The 17,371-nt window shown below is 39.4% G+C and overlaps 1 protein-coding gene across 5 annotated transcripts in view; it reads left to right on the top strand.

Annotated features, from left to right (window-relative positions):
* TMPRSS15 (transmembrane serine protease 15) overlaps positions 1 to 17,371 on the top strand; it is a 93,128-nt gene that overhangs the window by 36,648 nt on the left and 39,109 nt on the right. For all 5 annotated transcript variants that reach the window (XM_077342425.1, XM_077342424.1, XM_077342426.1 and 2 more), the window contains 8 exons: positions 597 to 702; positions 2,634 to 2,784; positions 4,786 to 4,927; positions 8,749 to 8,838; positions 10,249 to 10,374; positions 11,641 to 11,781; positions 11,900 to 12,010; positions 14,763 to 14,895. In XM_077342425.1, the coding sequence (XP_077198540.1) occupies positions 597 to 702; positions 2,634 to 2,784; positions 4,786 to 4,927; positions 8,749 to 8,838; positions 10,249 to 10,374; positions 11,641 to 11,781; positions 11,900 to 12,010; positions 14,763 to 14,895 (1,000 nt within the window). The remainder of the gene's footprint in view (positions 1 to 596; positions 703 to 2,633; positions 2,785 to 4,785; positions 4,928 to 8,748; positions 8,839 to 10,248; positions 10,375 to 11,640; positions 11,782 to 11,899; positions 12,011 to 14,762; positions 14,896 to 17,371) is intronic.

The raw sequence follows: 17,371 nt of genomic DNA, 5'->3' as shown, positions 1-17,371 counted from the left end.
GCTCTCTGTCCAATGCCAAGAGAAGGTAATTCAGCCAAATTGGGCCCTGGTTTTTAATAGCTGGAACCTGGAATCTGTTACTCTGTCTTCCCCAGTTCACCTCTCTCTATCAGTTCCTAACTCCTCCAGTAGAGGTCTTGTTAGTATATTCAGAGTACAGTGCTCAATTGCTGCTTTTTGTATGGGGCATCCTTCCCATCTAACATTTTGCATCTGCTTGAAGCCAAGGCAAAGCCCACACAGAATACTAGACAAGTATCTTTTCAGACAGATGTCCAAACTTCCACTTAACCAGAGAAACTTGCTGGATAACCAGGGGACATCCATTCTCTCTCTCTCTCTCTCTCTCTCTCTCTCTCACACACACACACACACACACACACACTCACTCACTCACTCACTCACTCAACTACATCATAGGTTTGTTGAGAGGAAAAACTGAGTACGGAAGAAAAATGTAGATTCAGGGGGAAAGCTAGGTATAAGTATCTGATTAATATTCTAAATTCAGTTATATAAAATCATGATTTCTGGAGCATGGTGTCATAAGAATTAATACCTCACTGATGTAACATGACTTCATTTTTATTATATAGGTTATTATATTTCAACACCAACATTGCTTGGAGGTAGACCAGTGCGAGTTCGACTTCTAAGTTTACCTTTACTTCCTGCTTCAGATATGTTCTGCTTATTTTTCTGGTATGATGAAATATTTACTGTAAAATGCTATATGTAACTCCATCCCTATTACATAAACAAAAATCTAATTAATTTCCATGTAACCATGAGCCAAAGCTCAAGGGAGCTTGGAAATACACATGGAAAGTTTCATGAGCAGGAACTGCCTCATTAGTGTAATCAAGAAGAAGAAGAAGAAGAGTTGGTTCTTATATGCGGCTTTTCTCTACCTGAAGGAAGCTCGAAGTGGCTTACAGTCGCCTTCCCTTTCCTCTCCCCACAACAGACACCCTCTGAGGTGGGTGAGGCTGAGAGAGCCCTGATATCACTGCTCGGTCAGTGCTGTGGCGAGCCCAAGGTCACCCAGCTGGCTGCATGTGGGGGAGTGCAGAATCGAGCCTTGCTCACCAGATTAGAAGTCCACACTCCTAACCACTACACCAAACTGGCTCTCTTGACAGCTCTGGAAGGGTTTCACCAATTAGGTAGAGTTAATTTTTAATAATTTTTAAATGTTTTTTTTTAATATGAATTTATTTGCTAGGTTTATATGACCTCCCCTCCCAGCAAGTTGGCTTGGGGAGGTTAATTGTATTAAATATATTTAACATGTGACATGACCATATATGGGTATGTCAAATCCTTCCCCTTCCAAAATGGCCAAAGGTGGGCCTGAGAGTCGATAGGGGAAAGGCCCCGGTCATAAAAATTCTTGGTGGCCAAAGCTTTTTGCACATGGTAACAATTAAGTCCAGAGGAGAGAGTACTCTCAATTAACAGTGTTGGAAGGTGGATGGGGGTGATGAAGTGGCAGATGCCTGGCCCAGTCCTGCTCTCAGCCCAGAAGAGAAGAGTACTGAACCATTTCTGGACTTAGGGGAGGCAGAGGGGTGATTTTGCATGGTGAAACATCCAGTGATGTCTAAGTGATGTCACTTCTGGTAACATGTGGCTTCCAGGGGTCTAGCAGGGAGGTGAGGTCTGCTGACATAACTTCCAGGGTTTCTTGAAGCCTGAAGAAGGTTTCAGGGTTTTGGCTGCCTGAGGCTAATAGTGGAGTGATTCTGCAGTGACCTATAACAGTGTCCAAACAGCATCTTGTCAGTTAGTTGTAGGAGTGGGATTTGCATCAGAGAAATATTTAAAACCATGGGAAATAATGTAAGGCTTAACTACTCATTAATCTTCACTCTTCCTTTTAACATCTCCCCAGATGTTTTGCCTACGAGTATGTACTTCAAAAACATTAAGGGGATAAATCATGATTGAAATGTGCCCAGTGCAGAGGAACCTGAACTGCACGTATCTCTTCCATTCAAGTTCACCCTTCCAAATATTTTTGAAATTCAATAAGTAGAATCAGTCAGCATTTACACACACACACACACACATGTATTCTTTTGAAGCAATCCCAATTTCCCTGTCCTGAGGTTTTAAAAACAAATCTGAACAGTACCTAATAAGACACTCCCGAAATTCAGACGATCTTTGGAAAATTGTTTGCTGCAACATAAGGAATTGCCATTGGAAAAGAAAATGGGGGAAATTTATGAAGGAGCTCAAAGCAATACATAGAAACAGCTACAGAATTTATTTGCATTATATCCTTCTTTGCCAGATTTCAAAAGTGATTCATTTTAATCTCTGGATAGAAGCCTTGTAAATAGTATGAAAAGGTCACAGGGCAGAACATTATAGCCTAAGTTTATTTATTTGTTGAGTATTAGCAAGAACTTTATGCTAAGGACTGATAATCTTAGGAAAATTTACAAAGCATGTAGTATATCAGAAAGCTGAATGCCAAACAAATGCCAAGCTGCTGATTTTGTTATTTCATCATTTTTATATGATAGTATTGTTCTATATGTTCTATATATTCATCTGGTTTATATACGTTCAGTTGGGTAAATGTTGACTTAATCAAAGGAAGTAATCTATTGCTGTCTATTCAGGTATCACATGTTTGGTGCTAATGTTTATCGTTTGAGCATTAACATCACATATGACCGTGACACTGAAAAGAGAGTTTTCCAAAAAGAAGGAAATTATGGAAACAACTGGAACTATGGACAAATACTTCTAAATGAAACATCTAATTTTAAAGTATGTCAAAACTGTTAATATTCAAAAGCATTCTCAGCCAGGTCTTTTTAAAAATTTACTTTTCTTGTTGTCATTAATGGACTTTGTTTCCAACATTCACATCTGCAAGAAATAATATAATTTAGTCTTATCCCAGTACAGTTTGTCAAAAACAAAATAAAACACTGGAAGCAAGGAACTTATATGTAGCTGGTAGTTAAATTTATGATGATTATGTTAGAACACCAAGACTTCTATCAGTCCTAGACCCACCAGTTTTATCACAACCCCCCACTAAATCTATGAACATGTCTGAATGTATGTCTAACTGAAAGTAACATTAATGTCTTCAGCATGGATGAAACATGAGGCTTTTTTTTTCCTATTGGGATTCACACTGGGGACCTTTTGAATCCAAAACAGAATTTCTAGACTACACATGTTGTGAAACTTGTTTCCCAATGGGAATGTGCTTAGATCTAGTTTATGAATTATTGGCCAGACATATTTGATAAATCAAGAGAAACTGAAATGTTCTTTCAGCTGTACTGTACTGAAGAAAGGATGTGACCCCAGGTTTTATAGTAGTTATGATAAAAACCTTTCCACTTAAAAATTTGCCAGGGAAGAACTCCAAAGATGCTGTAGGAATATGAATTTGTTGTCATACATTTTCTAGAATTCCTTGCAAATCTGTTAAGTGGATAATGAAGAATAATCAGAACCAAGCATGGTGCTGGTGAAAAATCCCCCACTTCTCCTGATGTAGTACATCTGTAGTCCTGTTCCTGTGAAAATTGATATCACAGGTTCTAACTTGGCCTTTCATGCAGTCTAAGATCTCCAGAGAGGATATGCACCTTCAATTGTCTGCATACTGGTTCTGTACAAGAAATCAGTGATGGATTACTACAATTTTTGTCTCCCACCACAAAAGCAGGCAGTACAGCACTCTTATCCTTAGCCTCTCTAACAGTGGGATCATAAGATGGAGAAAAACAAAGAAATATAGCAAGCATCTGCCTTCTTGTACTTGCAGACATTTTTGGATTTCTGAGAGCAGGGAGAGGATGTCATAACAAAATGGCCACCATGAGGTTGCTAGAATAACGACAACATGGCTGCCATGGGCTGTGTACAATGCAACTGGCTGGTGGTCCCCAGCCTCAAAGAGATGTGCTTGGCCTCAACAGGAGCCAGGACCCTTCTACCCATGGCTCCAGCCTGGTGGAATGAACTGCTGGCAGAGATATGTGCCATTACAGAACTCCCAAAGTTCTGAATGGCCTGCAAAACCATGTTGTTCCTGACTTCTGCCATCTGTCATGCCTGGCTGATACTGGTATGCCATCTATTTGGTTCCTGGGTGTGATAGGAAAGATATTTGATGGCGCAAGCTTTGATTTGTTTAATTTTTAAATTTTAGACTATTGAATTTGTAATAATTACTAAACTATTTATTGTACTGTCAATGTTTTTAGCGGTCAGCGTTGTAAGCTGCCCGGAGATAGTGTGGGGACGGGCAGCCTACAACCATAAATATAAATTTAAGAAATCACAAACTCTGGAAAATCCCTCAAATGTTAGGAGGTTCCAAGCTTAGCATACTGCTGCGATGGAGGCAGCTGTTTCCCTGAAGATATAAAGGGGATACCTACTAGGTTCTCATAAGTGCCTCTTACTCCAATCAAGGGGAAGAAAGCCAGTCTTCATGGGCACCCTTGAGTCCATGGGCACCATACTGGAGAATATTGAATTATATTGTTCATCTATGTGTGCTAGCTATACAACTTATATATATATATACAACCTAGTTTCTTATTTAATACTATGTAATCAACTGTACAAAAACTGTGGTCCAACTGCACAAAGTATTCCCAGCTGCATGTTATAATAAACTTTTTGCTTCTTTGGGTGATGCCATCCCCAATATGTACTATTACATAGTTCAGTCCTCTACTGGGCTTGCTTATAAAATCAGAACTGTAAAGGTTAATGCAGTTGCTGTGATTATTTTCCCAGGTTGCTTTTGATGCCCTTAAAATACCAGGGTGGGATGGTATTGCCATTGATGACATAGGATTAACAAATGGGCACTGCACAGAAAGTCCTTATCCAGAACCCACTCTTATCCCCACTGTACCTACAACCCCTCTTCTACCCAGTAAGTGTAGCTATTAGTTGTCTTTTATATATCTGTTGGAGAAGATCTGAAGATTCTTAGAGCTTTTAATTGGTAGCAAAAGGATAATGAATGGCAGAAAATACAATATTAGATGAAACAATCGTACTTTTTGCCCTGGCATTCTGAGATTTTTCTGTCTAAATTATTTTCAATCTGTTTTGCTGCTTGCTGCATCCCAGATCCTGTCAAGGGGCCATGTCAGAGCAGAAGATACTACATTTTTTCAGAATGTTTCATTTGAAGTGAGAGGATATAGCTGTGTTGGGTGGAACTTCATCACTTTATCTGCATTATATTATCATTCTTGCCTTCTGTGTAGGCTACTAGCATCATACACTGATGCAAATTGACCTGTGACATCATTTTATAAAGTGTCATTGATGTAAACTTCCAAAAGAACCCTTCCATTAATTATATTACCTAACAGTATGATGTTCACTGAAATGTGAGTAAGAGCATTGATATGCTATGACTTTTAGCACAAACTAAAAATTCTTTAATCAAATTCATTCATTTCCAGCATTGCTTGCTATTCCTGTGAGAGATATTGAAACTCATTCAGCTGATGATGCACAAGGGCAATTTTATCAATTTTAGGGGGAAATGTATGTAATAAATGTCCAATAAATTACAAATAGCAACAAGAGAAGCAAAGACAGCAATATATGTATTCATGGAGTAGATAATAACGTTCAGAAGCGAGATTAGATTGCTCTATATAATGAAATAATGATGCAGTCTGTATTAACTCAGGTCGGAAAACTGGCTAATATGTCTCATTTTATTACCTTCCTTCTACAGCTAAAACATGCTGAAAACAATTTTTCCCATAGAGCTATCAAAATCTTGAGCACCATCAAATTCAATTGCTCAACTTTTCACAGTTTTATCATTCTACTGATATTATTAACAGTGCCCTGCCAAAAACAACAGAAAACCTGAACTCACACTAGTCGAATTATTATAGTAACTAGGGACCAAGCCCATTGTACTTGCAAATACAATAGGCGCTAGGTGTGCTTTTGGGGCCGGGGAGAAAGCTTCTCGAAGGCTTGACTCTGAGGTATCATATGATTTGGAAGTCCCACTTCCAAATCTCGAGGAATATTTCCAACCCAGGGGTAGCCAACTTCCAGGTGGGGCCTGGAGAGCTCCTGGAATTACAGCTCATCTTCATAGTATAAAGATCAGCCCCTGAGGCAGATAGGGCTACTTTGGACAGTGTTGTGGTAGAGAAGAAAAATTTAAGGCCTCCCACACAGGTTGTTGTTGAATGGAAAGACTTGAGGCCTACTGCACAGGGTTGGTGTGCAGATGAAACAGGAGATAAAAGAACATCTGCAACAGCATCATCTGCAATAGCATCCAGTTTCATCTGCAGAATAACGCTGTACAGTGGCCTCAAATCTGCAGAGAGTTGCAAAGAAAAAATACACATGGCTTGGCTGTGTCTAACCCCTGGCCAGAGCAGTATTTTAAGTGAGAAGGGGCTTTTCTGTGGCCTCCTTGACAGCCATTTGGCAGAAGGAGAAATTCCCACCCTCAAAAGGAACGCTCACCCCCATACCCTGAGGCTCCCCTGAGTTGCTCTCGGAAACGCCTCAGTCAGGGGCTGTTAAAGGCTCCTTTGCAGCAGGCCTAAAGGGAGGGGGAGGGAGCCACTCACCAGCCTCCTGCCAGTTCTGTCAGGGTTCTGAGGCAATTTACAGTTGGACTTGATAGTTAGGACAGCCTTGGGGTGAAAAGGGCTGGCGCAGCCTGTCCAAGCCTCTGTTCTCATCTCCCTTGGCTGCCCTGCTGACCTGCTCTCCCTGTGGTGGTCAGGAGCAGACTGGCAGCGATGTCTCCAGATTGCCCCTGGCTGGGCTGGGTGGGCGGATCGGAAGGTGCTTCATGCCTCCTGACTGGATGGAACTCTGGTCTGTCCTGGTGAGGGCCCAATTGGAAGATGCTTAGAGCCTTCCAATTGGCCCCTCACCCGACTGGCTGGAATTCTTGTCATTCCGGGGCCAAGGGGCCAATCGTTTGCCCTTGTTTCCTATCCTGGACTCAGCCCACCCCCCTTAGCTTTACTGTTTTATTTATACCACTCCCTGAATGGTTAACAGATAGGCAGTAGTCCAGCAAGCAGAAGTAAAAGTAAAATGTCCATGACTTTTAATGGAGTTACATTATCGTGTTGTTTTTTTTTTCAAATTTCCCAATATCACAAATATCCATCACAATTTTATATTTGCATGTAGTGTTTTGGGGTACAGTGGGATGATGTCATATTGTGATTCTAGCCTTAGACATATTCAGATGGGTAACTGTTGGTCTGAAGCAAAAGAACAAAAAAACCTTTAAGACCAACATTTCATTCAAGTTATAAGCTTTTGTGTGCAAAAACACTTTTTCAGATACAGTGAAACAGAATTTCATCAATCATCACATCATAAGAGGGTGGGGTTGAAGAAATTCTGTTTCACTGTATCTGAAGAATGGTGCTTATGCATGAAAGGTTATATCTTGAACAAAACTTAATTACTCTTAAAGGTACCACTGGATTCAAATTCATTATGTTGCATCAGACCAACACTCTTACCCACCTGAATATGTCTAAGGCTAGTATCACAATATGGCATAATCCCCCCGAAATAATAAAACTGTGAGAAATTGAATGGTTGAATTTGATGGTATTCAAGATTTTTGATAGCTCTATAGGGAAAGCAGTTTTCATCATGTCCTAACTGTAGAAGGGAGATAATAGTTTTATCTGTGGTGCACTGGGTTGTGGCTATGGGGCAAATTGACCAAAACCACATCCAACTTTTCCCAAGCTCTTCTAAAAATGGAGTGAGAGCTTATATGTCACTCTCCATGATGGCCTCCTCTTCAAGTGTAGCTTGAGAGGTGGCTGAAATTGTTCTAGTGGAAAGTGACTTAAGGCTTCCATGAATTCTGTAAGATTCATAGTCCACAGGATAGAAGCCAATAGCAATAACAACAATTATATAGTACTTTTTTAAATTGACACTGATCTGCATATAAACTAATGTGAAAATCACTCGCAAGAGGAATTAGCCAAAGCTATCAGCATGAAAATTATAGCAGCTGCACATAATTTCTTGTATTTTATGTTTATGTTCTATAACCTCACACAACAGATGGCATTATTTCATGTTGTTAATTCTAACAACGCCATGACAACATGGCAGTCTTCAGAGCAAGTTGGCTCTATAGTATCCAAAATGCTAATTACCAAACCAAATTTGGAATTGGGGTTTGAAGTGCATATTTCTAATGCTGGTTAGATACTTTGGTTTGTCATGACATATGAATGAAAGTACACGGGTTAACTGGAACAGTTCCCCATATTATAAATATAAATATTTAAATACAGAGACATGTATGTAGACTACCTGTTTTAGGATGATTTCATAGCACCCAGATGTGGATACAATGCTGGATAAGGTTTTGGCTAACATAGACTGGCATCTTTATAAGCCTTAAGATAAATATACTACTTCTAGAGCTCTTTAAAGTCAATGTATGTTAGAGCATTGTTAAATTACTTTTTTGTATACTGTGAATTATAATGCTAATTCTAATAATAAACTTTAAGCTAACTAAATTTTAAAAAGAAGCCATTGTAGAATTTGTTACCATGTTTAGGCAAATGGAAAATAAGGCTAATTGAACCATTAAAGTTTTAATAATAGTGTCATATTTCCAAGTGTCTAACACTATTACGATACTACAATATAATAGTCCAAAGTAAGTGCATTGTCACTTATAAACATTTTCCTCTCCCCTTTTAGCTGACTGTGGCGGGCCTTTTGATCTGTGGGAGCCAAACTCAACATTTGCTTCAATGAACTACCCCAACAAGTATCCCAACCTAGCTACTTGTAAGTATTACATTTTTTGGGGGGGGGGGAGTCTGGCCAACTGTCCATCAGGAGAAACTGCTGGGTGTCATCCACATACTGATGAAAACCCAGAACTCTGGACCTGCTGTGCCAGAGGGCACATATAGATGTTGAAAAGTGTGGAGGAGAGTATCATCTCTTGTGGGAAACACATAGAGGCATAACTCTTCCCCCACTGCTAGCCTCTGTGTCTGGTTCTGGAGGAAGGAGAATAGCTACTGAAAGGCTGTCCCTCTAATCCCTGACCTTGCGAGGTGGTACACTAACAACTCATGATCAACCATATCAAATGCAGCTGACAGATCCAAAGTGGATAGATGAACTGCCCTGATCCAGCTGCCACAGTCTTATACATAAAAACAAACAGTGCAATCTCAACGCGTGGCCAGGTCTGAAGCCTGGCTGGTATGGGTCCAGGGCTGAAGTTTCCTCCAAAAATTAAGCCCCACACTTAGGGCTCATTTTGTACATGTTAGATAATGCACTTTTTGATGCAATTTAGAAGTAGATTTTCCTGTTTCACACCAAAAAAGCCAGCCACAAAAGCACATTGAAAGTGTATTATACAATGTGTGTGAAATGAGGCTAGGTTGAGCAGAAAGGTAGAATACAGCCCATGGCATATTTTTTGTTAAGTGGCTTTGATATTCTTGAGTGCTGGAATACATGTAATTATGGAAGGTTATCTTAATAGCAGATGTGAAAAATTTCCTTCTGAATCAGGGCCCTGCACTGCAGCAATTACTTTTTCAAAACACTGGGGAGAACCACTTCCAGATCTTCTAGGGCCATATCTGTTTTGATCCTGGGATTAACTTCATTAAAACTTTGCTTTAATTTGAGTGTTTTATGCTGTTTATCTCAGATCCTTGCAATAAGGTTACAATGAGCAGTACATAATGCTGTTCATAAAATCTTTCTACCCTAAATGCAACATTCTGAAATCTTAGAATTTCCTTCTCATACTTTGTATATGTTTATTTTTTGCTCATGTTCTTTCTTCTTTACATGATTTTATTGTCAGATCCATTTGATGCATTTTGAGAGCCTTTCAAGAGACTCACATAAGCACCTGCAGGGGATATGTTTGGGTGGTCTATTGGCTGCCAGAGGGGTAGCTGTTGATACTCTGTCAACTCAGTAGAGATAGCTCCTTCTATCCCAAGGGCAGTCAATTAAGATGGAATTCTACAGATGGTTTCAAAAGGCAAGGAAATGGCTTTGTTTAGATGCTCAGACCCGAAGAGAATGTTGCTACATGTGACTGCCACGTTTAATAAACTGCTACTCTCAATTCATGATATGCAGATGTTAACAAATGAGCCATCTAGTTTGCTTATAAAGCAAAGGGTGTGTCTTGTCCTTTCATTCTTAAATGTTATTTTCCAGGTGTGTGGTATTTAAATGCTGAAAGTGGGAGAAATATACAGCTTCATTTCCAGTATTTTGATTTGGAAAATATTGATGATGTTGTAGAAATCAGAGATAGTGGAGGAGTGGATTCTTTACTTTTGGGCAAGTATGATTTACCATGCTATTAGAAAAAGCAAAGAAAATTAAAATGTACAGTATTTCATTTTTGCTGAAAAACACAAGCCAGCTGAATTACAAAAGTATCCAATACGCCCATGGTGCATCTGTTCCATATAATATATTTCTGGTAAGGGCTTAAAGGAGGAGCATGTCTCAAGGCTTAAGTGCCACTCAGCACTTAACATCCACTTAGGGTGGCTGTACTGCCCCTGAGTGCCTCCTCCTCCTCCCACCGGCTTGCCTGTCTGTTCAGCAACCAACCAATCACCATCCATCCCCCACCCCTGACCACCCCCTCCTCATTCCACTCCCCTCTGAGGCTCAGAGGCTGCAGACCCCCGTGTGAGAGCTGCCCCTACCAGTGAGTTCCCTAACAGCTGCCTGCAGCCTTTCCAAATCCTGAGGGGAGAGGAAGGCTTTCCACAGAGTTCTTCCAACCCCTCCCCTAATCTAGTGCCCGTTGTATTCCTGAATGTAAAGGGCTTGGCCCCTAGTTTGGTAATAATTTATGTTTAGAATTTTAGAATCAGGACATCATATTGTTACTGTATTCTTAGATTTTACAATGAGCACAAACCAAAAATATATTCAACAACAATAGCACTGACTACATAAGTGGAACTAGAACTGGGCTGAAGAATCACAAGCTACTAATGTAGAAATGATTCAGTAAAAATTAACTTTCCCCCTCAGATTCATATAGATTTGGGAGTGGTCCTTCCAGGTTCCAAAATGATTTGTACATCATGAGATTACTAGGATAATCATAACATGACTTCATGTTATTGTGTGTAGTAACATCACCATGCCACATTGCTGTGCAATGTTACAAAGCAACACAGGTTCATACTCTTCCTACACATGTGGAAAACTCTAGTAATAAAACTGCAGCTTTCTAGAACCTGGATTATATCTATTTCAGGATAATCACACCCAGGACAAAATCTATAAGGTATACATATATTTTAGTAAGGGAAGAATTCAGCCAAATGTGCAGGTCAAATGCTTATGGTAGTGGAGACAATTGGTGGACATAAGATATAGGAAATACTTTTATTGTATAGAATTAATATCCCATACACATAGCAAAGCAATATTTTTCTAGGCTAATTTTGGAAAACTATTTCATTATGATGAAGGAAAAATTGATAGTATGCTGTTGTGAACTTCACTTTGTAACAAAATATCAAAATTTTTCAAGAAAAAATTACATAGATCTGGAATATATCCCTCTTTCTCTATGAGTAGCTGTATATACAGGGAAATCTCCAGTACCAGATATATTCTCCACAACTCATCAGATGACTGTGCTTTTCATGACTGACAAGGCTGGAACTAAGAATGGGTTTTTAGCCAATTTCACCACTGGCTACGAGCTAGGTATGGCAGGTGAGTTGAACATACTTTAAAAAAAAAATCTTACATTAATAATGTTTCATGTTTATAGTTGAGATTCCAGATTAATATTTACAATTCTTCTTCATGAACCATCATTTTTATTTTACAGATTCATGTGCATCCAAATTTTATCAGTGTGGAAGTGGGGAATGCATATCATTGGCTTACCTTTGTGACCAATCCCAGCACTGTAAAGATAATTCTGATGAAGCAGACTGTGGTAAATCCTTCTTAACCTAGGAACAATATATTTTTCTGCTGTGTATGATACATTTGGTTAGATAAAGATACCCCTTATATAATACATCTTCAAGGAATGCAATAGTTTCACTATACTTTATCAGCTTAGAACCATGATCATAGATCTCTGTCACCTAATTATGGAAGGTGAAAGGAAGTTAACCATGGAACCATATTTGGGTGTTCCCCCCTTACTTGATGATGGCATCAGCAATCCCAATCTATATTTAAAATATATCCCTTATCTATGATTGTGACTAAACATTTGAATCTCTCAGACCCACGTGAGGCTGCTGCTGGGACTCCCCAGCCAGCTCTGCAGCTCTATAGGTCAGGGGAAGGGCCAGGTCAAAAGGCCCGGCTCTGCCGATTATGCACAGCGCTGGCCCGACCCAGCCCCCGCTGGTACCCACGCATCCCAGGGAACATGGAAAATTCTGTGGTCCCTTGCCACAGTTTTTCCAGGGAGCTGTACCAGGCCAGGGCTGGGATGGGATGGCAGCAGCACCATGTACATTCAGAGCTGCTCCTGCTGCTGCCTTCCTGGATTTCCTGCCCCATGCACAATCGACCTCAGAAACAAATACATAATGAACTGAGCAATTGTTTATCTACCCTATTCCCGCATACATAGATCACTAATTAGTTGGCCAGGGTCTATGTCACTGTTTTATTCCATTATGAACATTTAGGAACCAGTGGCCCAATGACAAAAAAAGCTATACAAAGGAAGGCAGAGGTGACACGTTGGCACAATTCTTTGCAAAGTTATTTTGGTTCATGGTGGCTTTATTTGTTCACTTCAGTAAGTCATTAGGGTAGTTATCCTGACTTCTTAGAACTGCACACTGCTTTCTCTAGAATGTTTGCAAAGTATGCTTAGAAAATACATTATTATGCATTAAAAATGAATTTAGGATCAAACATAATCCAGATAAAAGTGTTTGACAGAGCATAAAACAGCTGTGGGGAGCAGAATTTCAACTGTTTCACAACACATATGTGGGTTACTTTAACAACAGTGACAGCTGTTGTCATAGTACCATCTGTGGAGATAGTTATTTCCAAAATTAAATGTTCCATACATAACTTGGTTTCACATAAAACAGATATAATGGTCTCTGTACAACAATTTATATGCAGAACTGATGATAAAGTGATGTTGAAGACTGTTTAAACAATGAAATTGCTATTACAGACTGAGTACTGTATGACACAATTTTTTCTGTGGGTGGATGTTTAGATTTGGAGATGTATTTCATCGGTTTATGCTAGGTAAATCCAAACTGTTACTACTGAAACCTTTAGACATCTGTTGGCAAGTATTTTGGAATTCATAATTAGCAGTATAGATGTCCAGAGGCAAAATATAGTTCCTCATTTATCTTATCTTGTTGCAGAAAGCAAATCTGTTCTGCTAATTTTTGTAAGAAAAGACAAACAAAATCATGGGCTATTCCCCACCTCACTCCAAAAAAAGAAATTAACATTATTGTTTTTAAAGAAACACATGGAAATGTTTTGCAATAATTTCCTAAAGGCTTTAAAATCTAATTAAGGGAAATTATTTATGTGTTCTTGTTTGAATCCAGAAATATAATCAGTACCAGTAAATGTTGAAGTTCAGCCCATCCTGTAGAATGAGCAGGTGTGATTGCCCCTGATTTCCTCATTGGTCATGGCCTATGCGCAGTGTAGCTTTTGTGTTGGGTCTTAACACTATATATTAGGAGAAGTTCCATGCAGATGCATTGGTCACAAGGAATACCCCTAAGCAAATATCCATATAATAACCTCTGTTAACACACAATAGCATGTGGATCTTAGAGTTTTCTCATCAGACTGGATTTTTAAAAAATGGATGAAAGAAAAAACTGTTTATTTTAGCCCAGGATCTTGACTTGAAGCTATTTGTCTGCTTCTTTCTGGAGAGACGTTCATGCTGACTAGATGTTATGGCATCCTCATGTCCACCATGGAGACCTTGTCATAATTTTAAACTTAAGGTTAAACTGAAACACTTGAAAAGGCATGCTATAGGCCTGATCAGAAATGTTCTGTAAAATGGTGGCATCTTAAAATGGTGGTAACATTCCCATGGCAGACACAAGAATGCCATTACATCTAGTTTGGTCCTTGGGAAGCATTAAACACAGGCCAGAATTGGTTTCAATAATCCTTTCCCTTGCAAGAAGAAGACAGTGAGAAGAATAATAGCATTCTATTAAAATAATCAAACATCTCTCTAATACATTGAAGTTAATGGTTTTATAAGTATCAAAGTGTGCTTAGGATAGCAATGCGTACCCCACGAGAGTTAAATATCTCTTATGCTGTATGCTAAATATGTTTTTCAAGGGAAATATTTTACACATATCCCAAGCAGTTGAGTAGCAACCATGGCAACAGAGGTAACCATTTGTATTGTGGTATGGGTGATGAATCTGTTTCAAGGACATATACATTTTTAAGTATATGTAGGTATGTGGGAGATACAAATGATTGATTTGCCCATTCCTAGGGAATATATACAAGTTTTACAATCTTTCTGTACATGGTCCCTTTAAAAATATTATGACCATGGTACTAAAAAAGTGGAAACATCTGAGAGGACCTGTTTCTGTTGAGGTGAATTAAAAAAAAAGTCAGCTACTTTGAGTCCTACTGATTAGAAGAAAAGCAGGATATAAATGTTTTAAATATATTAATATTTCTATTTATTTTGTCATCAGTGCGTTTTCTTAATGGTTCTCTGAGCCTCAATGGAGTGGTTCAATTTAAGACTGAGAATAAATGGTATATAGCTTGTGCAGGCTCTTGGACTGAACAGGTATCAATCAGTGTCTGCCATTGGATGGGGTTAGGGTAAGTGAGTTTCCTCTTTTGCAGAGCTCCTTTGTGTATTACGTTTTATAGCTACATAGACATATAGCTACATATAGCTACATAGACAAACACATACGTGTTTGGCCATCTTTACAAAATGCAGAGTGCTCATATTAATGATTGTGCAAGTTCTTCTCTGGCATATTTTTGATGCTGCAATATAAATGATAAGAATATACAGTTTCAATAGAATTGAACCCATGATGCTACATTTCCATTTCTTTTCCTTGATTAATTATTCTTGCTTTTGTAAACAGTTTGTAAATTGAATAGCATCCTTCAATTTGCATTTCCCATTAGTATTTGACCAAGTAGCAGAAAGTCCCTTCAAAACATACTAATAGGTTGGGGACAGTGACTTAATTTCCAAATGGATTAATGACAGCCGTGTATGATACCTTTGCCAACTAGAAACGATTCTGATTCTCCATATTCTGTCTTAGTGCAGTATGTTAAATTCATTCCCTCCATACCATCCATCATAACATTTGGTATTTCTGGAGCCTTAGCCACACTGAGGCTTCTTGTAATGAACTATTCACTTATAGTATTTGGGAATATCTCCATAGAAATGTACCCATTCTATTAAGAATAAAGTTTGAGTCTAGTGGCACCTTTAAGACAAATAAAGTTTAATTGCATGCACATGAAAAGTTCATCTTAAAGATGCAACTGGACTCAAACTTTGTCCTGCTGCTTCAGGCTGACATGGCAACCCACCTGAATTTAATTCCTCTTAAGTTTACCACCTCCTCTTTCCTCCAATCAACTTGTCTATGACCCATCTAGTCTGCAGGCCAATTAGCAGCAATTTTCACCTCTGGGTTAATTTTTGCACTACCTAGTTGTCAGACCATTTCCCTTTCTTTAAATAAGTTGTATTCCTTTGCTTTCTCAGTTCTCATTTCTGATTGCCCCTGATCTGAGACTAAATGTAAATCATTATTTTATTATTATCAACTTTAAAATCATGAGAAACCCTTTTACAGCTCTTTAAAAAGGCCTCCATGTCATGTCAGTGTTACCCAACCTGGGGATAAGGAACAAAAAGTATGTGGGTTACATACTCTGAATGTGGGTTACAGGCCAGCCCTCCCTAATGGCTGGCCCTTCCCTTCACATTGTTCTCTTTTTGTATTTTGGAAACCAAGATCTAACCTTGGAAACAGTATCTTTTATGTTATACATTAGGTGGTATTTTGTCTTCACTGCATATATGTGTTGTTCAAGTAAAATATGTTCTAAATGAGTAGGGAATAATGGAGAAAAAGATGGTGGACAAAAGCTAGAATGTAACCTCCATACGTAAGGGCGAATGGGACTTACCCCAGGCATGTTTCCCATCGCGGGTAAGCCCTCGCCGAAGATCAAGGCAGGGCAGGGACTGCAAGTCCCAGCGAGCCCTGGGGAGGTTGCTGGCAGCACAGCAGAGGACGGCTGGAGGAGGAGGGGGCTGTTTCAGCTCTTCCCAGCCTCCTCCTCTGCCCACGCCTTATTAGGAAGCGGCTGAGAGGCTTCTGCCTCTTTCCCGCTTCTCTGCTGTACCCTTTGTGTGATGTTTCTTGGTTTATCAAAATTATCAGGCTTGCCATGATAGAAAATGGAATGATGAACTAAATGGGTATGAAGGTTATAGTTCATCTAGAATTCAAAAATAGATAGATAGATAGATAGATAGATAGATAGATAGATAGATAGATAGATAGATAGATAGATAGATAGATAGATAGATAGATAGATAGATAGATAGATAGATAGATAGATAGATAGATAGATAGATAGATAGATAGATAGATAGATAGATAGATAGATAGATAGATAGATAGATAGATAGATAGATAGATAGATAGATAGATAGATAGATGAAAACCTTGGGCCAGCCTTCATCACCATACCAAATAAACTGAGGGTCATTCCGCACCGGGATCCATGTTGCAAATTGTTTGCGGGACGAAGAATCGCCATTTTAAATAGTGGAATTTGTCGTTATGCATACCTGCCTTTGTAGTGGAATCCAGTTGCATTTCTATCGTTTCCCACAGGGTTCCGGTCTTGGCAAAAATTGCTTGGCAAAAATAGCGCCAGGAGGCGCTATTGCCGAGCTCGTCCCGCCCCTGGCCGTCAAGCAGCCAATGGGCGGCCGTTATCATGCTCCCAAACAGCCCCTTTCCCTTTAAGGAAGGTTTAAAAAAAAACACACACACCCGTTGCAACGAATCTGCGTTGATTCGTTGCAACTGAGAGACCCATCCAGCTAGCAGGTGGTGTTTGAGCTGCCGTTTCATCGTTGCCACTTTCCCCCTGAGTGAAAAAAAAAATCCCCCCCCCTCACGGGCGCAATATTCGGCCAAAAACAGTGTGAAAAATAAAGGGAAAATAAACCAGCAAACGGGCTTCTGTGTTGCTTGTGCTTAGTAACTTTAAACAGAGGGACTGCAGCCGGGGAAGCCTCACT

Source organism: Paroedura picta, chromosome 6, assembly GCF_049243985.1.
Source record: "Paroedura picta isolate Pp20150507F chromosome 6, Ppicta_v3.0, whole genome shotgun sequence".
Taxonomy (NCBI): Eukaryota; Metazoa; Chordata; class Lepidosauria; order Squamata; family Gekkonidae; genus Paroedura; species Paroedura picta.
Note: the sequence above shows the minus strand (reverse complement) of the source record. Positions and strands in the feature narration are given on the sequence as shown.